This window comes from Zootoca vivipara, chromosome 13 (assembly GCF_965207765.1).
Source record: "Zootoca vivipara chromosome 13, rZooViv2.hap1.1, whole genome shotgun sequence".
Classification (NCBI taxonomy): domain Eukaryota; kingdom Metazoa; phylum Chordata; class Lepidosauria; order Squamata; family Lacertidae; genus Zootoca; species Zootoca vivipara.
Genome location: NC_142596.1, coordinates 42,823,445 through 42,832,080, shown reverse-complemented (window position 1 = coordinate 42,832,080; position 8,636 = coordinate 42,823,445). Strand labels below are relative to the sequence as shown.

Sequence of the window (8,636 nt, the reverse complement as noted above, 5' to 3'; positions counted from 1 at the left end):
GAACTGCTCCCCTACACTGCAACATTTTGTTGCAGGTCACATCTATATTTCCCGTATGATGCAGAATGCAGGTTGCTAGCACTGCATCCTTAGGAAATGATCTCATTTTCCAAACATTCAAAAATAAAAAAAATCACATTCCTATATATATTCCTTTTCTTACTGATTATGATTTTTAAGTTGTAGCATTCTTCTGTATTTTTAAAATTTTATTCTGCCACATAAGCACCTTATTTGATACAATTATGAATGATGACTAAATATGAATGTTAAATAATAATCTAATGCTTTAGGACAGATGTTTTGGACTACCCATCCGCCCCAGCCAGTCAGATTTGCAGTCCTGCTCTGGATTGCTGAAAGCATCACATACAGTAGCTTTACAATAATCCACACAACAAGCCTGTAAGGCTTCTCAATATTAATGTCTCCACATCACAGGTGTTTTATTGAGGGTGACTGAGCATGGCGTGCCTAAGGCAATCTAATTCAAGGAAAGCGGCGAAACACCAAACCATGTGCTTCCATGGTTTTAAAATTTATAGTAGAATTATAATCTCTTCCATTCCTTTCCCCATGTATCACTTGCGTCATATACACATCTACTTAGAAGTAAGGCATACAGTGGAACCTCGGTTTATGAACACCTCGGTTTATGAATTTTCGGTTTATGAACACCGCGGACCCATCTGGAACGGATTAATTCACTTTCCATTACTTTCAATGGGAAAGTTCGCTTCAGTTTATGAACGCTTCAGTTTATGAACAGACTTCCGGAACCAACTACACCCATGCTTTGGGTTAAGTACGCTTCAGGTTGATACTCTGCGGACCCGTCTGGAACGGATTAATCCACTTTCCATTACTTTCAATGGGAAAGTTCGCTTCAGTTTATGAACGCTTCAGTTTAAGTACTCTGTGGACTGTCTGGAACGGATTAATTCACTTTCCATTACTTTCAATGGGAAAGTTCGCTTCAGTTTATGAACAGACTTCCGGAACCAATTGTGTTCATAAACCGAGGTACCACTGTATTGAATTCAATGGGGCTTACTGCTCAGTAAGAGATGTTAGGATCACAGCCTTACTTTTCTTTAAAATTAAGTAACTAATAACATTATTGCTTGTGGCAGCCGGACAACTGATGATTGCACAAAACTGGAAAAATTGAGGGTACTTGCAACTTTCCATACGGAGACAAAATGTATGGACAGCGGTGGCAATGGAGAAATTTAGAAAATATATGTAAGCTCCAAATGGAACTCAAGACTCCCAACAATTGTATGGAATTATGGTTTCCTTTCATTACTTTCCTGTCTGGCAATCTATAAAACTGGCATCTTTCATCTACGCATGGACAATGGTTGTTTAATCGTGAGAGGTGGGGGCAACTTTTGTTGTTAAGTTTATTGATGTATCGGCATGATTTTGATGCTTAACATTCAGGGGGAAAATGAAGCTAAGGTCTACACAACCACTTTGCACACCCTTATTTATTACAGAGCGCGCCCTACTGAACACTTCCCAGTAAAGATATATACAGTACAGTACTGTATAGGATTGCCCTGCGTGCCGAAGGAAGCGGGAAGGAGGGAAACAGCAGCGCGTTGATTGGTGGACGGAAGTGGAACTGACATAAATATAGGGAAAGTTGTAGAGTGACCATGCAACCTAAACTACCGGTGAACAATTGAAAGCTCCGGATCTCTATGCCTGGCGTGACCGGCGCCGCTCTGGCTCTCAGCCGCTCATTGATGAACCCCGTCCCTTTTTCTGAGGCACATTCCTTTTGCACCGAGAGAGCGGGAAGCCTGTTTTTCGACGGGAGGCCGGAAGTGATAGGAGCGCTTCGCTCTGAAACTTTCGTATCTCTATAGGGAGGAGAGCTAACCGGAAGTGGCGCTTGGTGTGCTTCCGCTTTGGGGTGGGCAAGCAGCAGGGGGAGGCAGGCAGGCAAGGAGAGGCGCCCATGCGCCGCTGGTGCCGCCGTCGCCGCTCCGGCCACAACTGCTGCGCGGAGGCAACAAAGGAAGGCATGAAGGAGCCGGCGCGGCCTCGACTGGTGAGGGGAAAGTGGGGGAAAAACCGGAGAGGAAACGGGGCGAGGGGAAAGGGGAGGGGGGACAAGAAAGGAGGGCGAGGCGAGTCCCCCTCCCGCTCTGAGCGGAAAGTGGGCGTGGCTGCAGGAGCTTCTGAGGGAGGCCGGAGGAGGCGGGGTTTCTGCTGTGGAGGGAAGAAAGGGGCGGGCCGAGCGCACGGGCGCCGGGGATTGGTCCGCGGCTGCGCGCGTGGTCTGCGAGGGGGAGGAGTCAACCGAAGGCGCTGAGGTCGCCCTGACGCTTCGTAGTGGTTAGAGCGGCTTTTCTCTCACCTGCGCTCCAGCCTTCTGGATGGCTGCTGGACTCCAGCTCCCATCATGCCTCGCCGCTGGCCACGCTGGCTGAGGCTGATGGGAGATGGAGTCCCCACGGCATCTGGGGGGGGCAGGAAGTTGAGGGGCTGAGCGCCGAGGAGCTCCGAGTTCGAATCGCCACTTGCCCGTGACCCGCTGCCGCCCGGCCTAACCTACCCTGCAGGGGTGTTGTGCAGACAACGTAGTACGTGCGTCTTGTGTGAAAGGAGAACGGGGTGGGGGTAAGGATGGAAGTGTCCGGCGTAGCAGACTTGGGGGCCATCACTGCCTCCTGTGGGAGCCAGTTCCATAGCTTCAACTAAAATTGTGAAGATCCGGGTTCAAGTCTGCACTGGTTGACTTTTAGGCAAGCAGTTCCTGCTCTGCCTAACTTCCTTACAGGGTTGTTGTGTGGATAAATTGTGGGCTTGTAAGTGTGTGCGTGCACGTGGGGGGTGGTAGAACCATGTATGCTAACTTGGGAGTCCAAGGAAGTCCAACCAGCTTCCTTTTAAGACCTGCCGCATTGTGGTTGTAAGATTCCGAAGGTATGATCTAGTTGAGATTCCTGCATTGCAGGGGGTTGGACTGGATGACCTTTGGGGGGGAGTTCCCTTCCAACTCTGTGATTCTAAGAAACTTTTTAGCCTCAGGCAGAATGGGAGGGGAGATGGGTTGCTTCTTTAGAGAGAAGTTAAATGAGAGCATTTGTATAGTGGCCAACCAGGGGCAGGTGGGAAGCCTGCAAGCAGAACCTGAGCTTGACAGCACTTTTATACTACCCTTCAACATAAGATCTCATGTTGAATTGGAATGGAGCAGGAGAGAGAGCATTTATATCCTTTCTTGTCAATTTGTATCCTGGCAAACCGGGGGGGGGGGGATGTTTCTTTCTCTACTTATCCTCCTTAGAGCTCTAAGGTTTGCCTTATACCAGACATGCCATTTAAGCAAATAAAAAAGAAGCAAAATGAAAGATTAATAAATCGAATAAGAGTAGATGGGAAAATTATAGATAGACCAAACCAAAATAAATTAAAAATTTTTTTGAAGAGTTTTATAAATTATTACATGAAAAAAGAGGAGGTAAGTGATCAGGAGATAGAATAAATTTTAAAAAGTTATAAATTATCCCAAATACCCCCAGAAAAAAAATCAAATTATTAAATCAGGGAATTGCCGCAATTTAAATAAAAGAAGTAATACAAGAATGAAAAAAGGGAAAGCCCCTGGACCTGATGGAATCCCACTGAATATTATAAGAGATTAGAAGAGATAATAATTACACCATTGAAAGAGCTGTTGAATAAGATTCTATTGAATGGAAGTATGCCAGAGACATGGGGTGAAGCAATGGTAGCACTTCTGCCAAAACAAAACACAGATCTGGAATTACCCTCCAGTTATAGACCGATATCACTGTTAAATTCCGATTATATTTTTTTTGCAAAAATATTAGCTAGAAGATTAAATTGAATACTAGGGGATATAATACATAAAGATCGGGCGGGTTTTGTAAAAGGAAGATAGGCAAAAGATAACATAAGGAATTACATAAGAAACAAATAAATATTTGTTTAAATGGCAGGATTTCTCTTGCATTAACAACAGCGATTGCAGTCATGCTCCCATGCTACTGTGTTTATTGTATAAAACCCAGCTATTCTAATGCATGTGAACTGTTACCAATTGAAAACATCACATGTTTGCCCAGGTTGTGTTATGACCAATGACTGAAATTGGGGGATTGAACCATTACAAATGTTCCAGTAGTCTTTGAGGTTTTTTAAGGTTTTTAAGGTTTTTAACAACAACAACAACAACTGCTCCAATAATATTTTGCATGATGGGTTTAGCTCCAATAATATTTTGCATGATGGGTTGTATCCAACGAAGTTCTACTCCATGTAGACACAACTGAAATTAATGGACTCAAGTTAGTCATGTCCATCAATTTCAGTGGATTGATTCTGAATAGGACTAACATCGGATACAGCCTTAATATATTTTATATAGAACGATTACCCTGTCACCTAATTAAATAAACATTGATTGAGCAATTGCATGGAAATGTTCCTAAGTGATTAGTTTTCAAGTAAAGAATCCCACTGGCTTTAATTCTAGAGGTGATAAACAAATGCATCATAGCAAGCACTTTAGAACAGAAGGGGGCATCCTTCGTGGCATGTGTGTGTTCCTGGGTCTAAGCCCGTGTGTTTTTAAAGCAGCCTTTCCCAACCTAGTGCCCTCCAGACATTACAACTGCCACAATCCTTGACCACTAGCCATTACTTGGCTAAGGATGATGGGAGTTGTAGTTCACAGCACCTGGAGGGCGTCATGTTGGCTGCCCCATCTTGTCTGGCCAAACGCTGTAGGCCTAAGAATGATTAATGAAGGACTTCCAGCTACTGCAGTGGAATGCCTACAAAATAAATATATGGCAAACTGAAGTCATTTCCTTGCAAACAAGCCTTTGCTTTTGTTGTTGCTTAATTTGACATGTTTATTATTAGTTTTGGCTTTTTGTGTCTTTATTCCTTTGCTTCTGCTTTTAGGCCTGTGACGGTGTTTTTAAATAATTGATCATTGCTATTTTTGTGCTTCTTTTTATCTCTCCAAAACTGCTTCAAGCAACTTCTTTTTGGAAGAGAGAGCTGGGATAGAAGTTTTTTGATATAAATAATAATTTATATAACAAATATTTTGAGAGGGGAATCAAAACATCTTATTCGGATGCACATATGTGTCCCCACCCTCAAAACTTTTGTCAGTTGTATTTGACAACAGAGTGGGCAGAATTCATTTCAGTCCCCAAATAATTATTTCAATGCCACACATGCAAGGAAGGAAAACATTAGCTCATTCTAAGGTAATTCTGTTTCCCCCTCCATAAGTCAAATCACAGGAAGTATAGTGCCATTATGTCAGTCTGTTCCACAGTCACATTTTGGCTGCTGCTTACTCTCAGAAAAGTACAGAAAAAGGCAGTTTTACATCTGGATCCAAAGCATGTTAGCTTAGAAGAAGTCAGTCCACTTTCTACAGTGGTTCTTACACCTGAGTCAGTGTGCATAGGCTTGGAGTACCTTCTTAGTAACATAGTTTGCATCCTTCTTTAGAGAACGCAGATCTGACTACGGTTCAACATGCCATAGTCATATCCAGGTTAAATTACTGCAATGTGGGGGGTTGGTTGCCTTTGAAAAGTGTTTGGACATTTCAGCTGGTTGCAGAATGTGGCAGTGGGAGCTTTGGGTCCTTATACGGCAAAAATTGAGTTATATAGATAGTGTGCCAGAGGCCTGCTCATGTTTGGACCTATGTGAGCAGTTCCTTATGCTAAGGTGAAATCCAATGCATGAAGGGCAATTGAAGCATCCTATGTGGGTGGTTGGGGCGATCCTGGTATCCCACTATGTGTGTGTTGGCATCGGGCTTCAGTATAGCTGAAGGAGCTTCTGTATACCTGATGGAGTGTCTCCACCCCCATCTTTCAGCCTGGACAGTGAGGTCCACCTCTGAGGACCTTCTTGGTGGTAGCGCCCTCCCTGTGGAACACCTCCCATCATATGTCAAGGAGATAAAGAATTATACAACTTTTAGAAGACATCTGAAGGTGGCCCTGTATCAGGAGGTTTTTAGTGTTTGTGACATTTTATTTTTTTATATTTTGCTGGAAGCCACCCAGAGTGGTTGGGGATACCCAGCCAGATGGGTGGGGTATAAATTATTATTATTGTTTGATAAAGTAGCCTTGCATTTTGTTTTTACCAGGCTGACTGATCCCTGAGGTCTTTAACTCTTCTTTGTAAGTGATAACTTACATTCAAAAGGGGGCAAAATGGCATTTGTTTCAACGCAAGGACCCACTGTGGTTGACCAAACCACTTTAATGAAAAAATACCTCCAGTTTGTGGCAGCTCTCACGGATGTCAATACACGTAAGTTTATTTTCAGTTTTTTTCTTCTATTTTTTCTTCCTCTGCTAGATGAGTTATTCACACTGGCCTAGTGCAGGCCTATCACTGGCTCTTGCAAATTGCAGCCTGCAAATCAGAACCTAAATTTGGGGATGTGCTCAACCTTCATTCTTTCTGTCGTATGTGAATTCTTATTGGCCTTAAGCATGATTTAGAATTTTATCTGTACCAATCCTGAGCATGCTTGATGCTAGCAGGAGTCCCCATCTTTACCGCAGTGTGAAATCTTAAGTTCGAAGTGGGTTTGCAAACCTTGGGTGAAGAGCGAACCTGGTTAGCATTCACTTTAGGTAGCATTGCTGTAGAGTGAATGCTAGAATGTGATTAAGGTCCTCGGGGAGAAAAGGAAATTGTTTTGGAGAGTGGAGGTTGGTTCCTGACTAAGAAATCAGGATTTGGAGTGAGCCAGAGTTGTGTCTGCACCGGGCCATGGTTCAGTAAACTCCGCCGTCACCTTAAACTTTGCTTTAATGAAGAAGCAAAATGATGAAAAATATTTTCTCGAACCCTGAAAAAGTAACCTTGTGTGTGACTGCGTGGAGATGGATGAGTGCATGTGTGTTTGAGTGAGAGTTGTGATTTGTGGAATTCACAATTTGGGTCATGAGAGCCAAACTGATAAGATCTGACTGCTTCTTGGAGTGCGATCAAAAGAGCATTTCTTCAGTATCTGTCAAACATTTTGTTTAATTTCCCCCCTTTTATTATTCCATTTTTGATGTGTAGCTGATGAAACAAAGCTGAAGATGATGCAAGAAGTCAGTGAAAACTTTGAGGTAATGAAAATCAGATCGCTTGTCTTACTGATCTAAACATTGTAGACCTTTGTGGAGAGATTTGCAACAAAAATTATGTAAGGTGGCTTCTATACAAGAGACCCACCCAACTGAAATCTGATCAGGAAAGTTAAAATTGTCCCACTCCCCCAATTCTACTTAGGCTTGGTTTAGAGATACAAAAGCCATAGCCCACCAGGTATACCATACAGGTGAGTTTTGGTCTGGTGGAGGAGGGACAGGTTGTTCCATCTCTCCTTCAGCAGTCCGCTTGGTTTCTGTGCTGGCCACAGAGGAAGGAAAATTTCTTCCTCCTAAACCAACCCAGAACCACAGTGAACAGGGGTGGATCCCTCCATCACTCCACTGCTATCCTGCTTGGTAGGTTTTGTTTTTGTTTTAAAAAAACTATTCTCCTAAGATGCCAGTAATCTGCATTTCCCAGCTGGCCACAGGGGAGGGGGCTGCTTCTTTTTTTTTGCAGCCAGCATTGCAATGCGAATCACGAGTATGCTAGCAAATTTTCTTTTGTAAGGGGAGCAGGCTACTAACTTTTGTGGGCTTACTAAAGTTCAAGTATTGGGAAGGAGGCGATGGGATTGCAAGATTGTTGGCCATTTGCACCGCCCTCTATCTAGCTTGGCAATATGTATGCATTGTCCTCGAAATGAGCGAAATAGCAGCTTGAATAATTTTTGGCTTGTTTTGGTTTAGTAGCTGCAGCAACTTGGCTATGAAACCTTTGACTGCCATGCTTTCACTAAAATACTTAATTCCACATTGCGTACATGTTTGAAATAAGGATCCTTAAGACGTTGTTTTCTCCTACTAGAATGTGACGTCATCCCAGCAGTATTCCACATTCCTGGAACACATCATTCCTCGCTTCCTTACTTTTCTCCAGGACGGGGAGGTTCAATTTCTGCAGGAAAAGCCAGCACAGGTAGATTTTGAAGCGAACTCTTCTCTTTCTCTCAGGCTTTGTCTTTCAGTGAGTCCTTTTGACAAACCAGAAGGAAGCTTTGTTATTTATGCATACTGCGATTTTATCTGTGTTTTTGTGTTTTTCTTTAACGTGTTCCTCAAGCTGTTAGGGCTTTACCATATGGCTTTTCACCGAGTTATACATTTTGATGTGATGACCCTCCTTCTTCTTTTATCCCTCCCCAGCAACTGAGAAAATTAGTTCTGGAAATAATCCATAGAATACCAACAAATGAACATCTTCGACCGCACACCAAAAATATCTTATCTGTGATGTTCAGATTTCTAGAGGTACTGTACTTTAAAAATATAATCTTAGCAACATTTTTTTTTAAGAATCACTCCTGTTGTGGATTTACCTACCTTTGAAACTTCATAACTGGAAAGATAACTAGAAGTGATGGAGTACTGTTTAAACGTCACGTGTTGTTCTGTTATTCCAATGTGATTGTATATGAGACACTTAATGCAGCGAATGAGAGCCCTTAGGGGCAAGTAGAA

At 43.0% G+C, this 8,636-nt stretch overlaps 1 protein-coding gene across 3 annotated transcripts in view; it reads left to right on the top strand.

The window, feature by feature from the left end:
• Positions 1-1,916: 1,916 nt before the first annotated feature.
• TRRAP (transformation/transcription domain associated protein) overlaps positions 1,917-8,636 on the top strand; it is a 157,927-nt gene continuing 151,207 nt past the window's right edge. For 2 of the 3 annotated variants that reach the window (XM_035131728.3, XM_035131726.3), the window contains exons 1-5: positions 1,917-2,062; positions 6,170-6,336; positions 7,102-7,151; positions 7,984-8,094; positions 8,322-8,426. In XM_035131728.3, the coding sequence (XP_034987619.2) occupies positions 6,237-6,336; positions 7,102-7,151; positions 7,984-8,094; positions 8,322-8,426 (366 nt within the window). In that variant the 5' untranslated portion in view covers positions 1,917-2,062; positions 6,170-6,236. Of the gene's footprint in view, positions 2,063-2,324; positions 2,598-6,169; positions 6,337-7,101; positions 7,152-7,983; positions 8,095-8,321; positions 8,427-8,636 lie in introns of those variants that run through there. The other variant, XM_088657252.1, reaches the window with a different exon arrangement.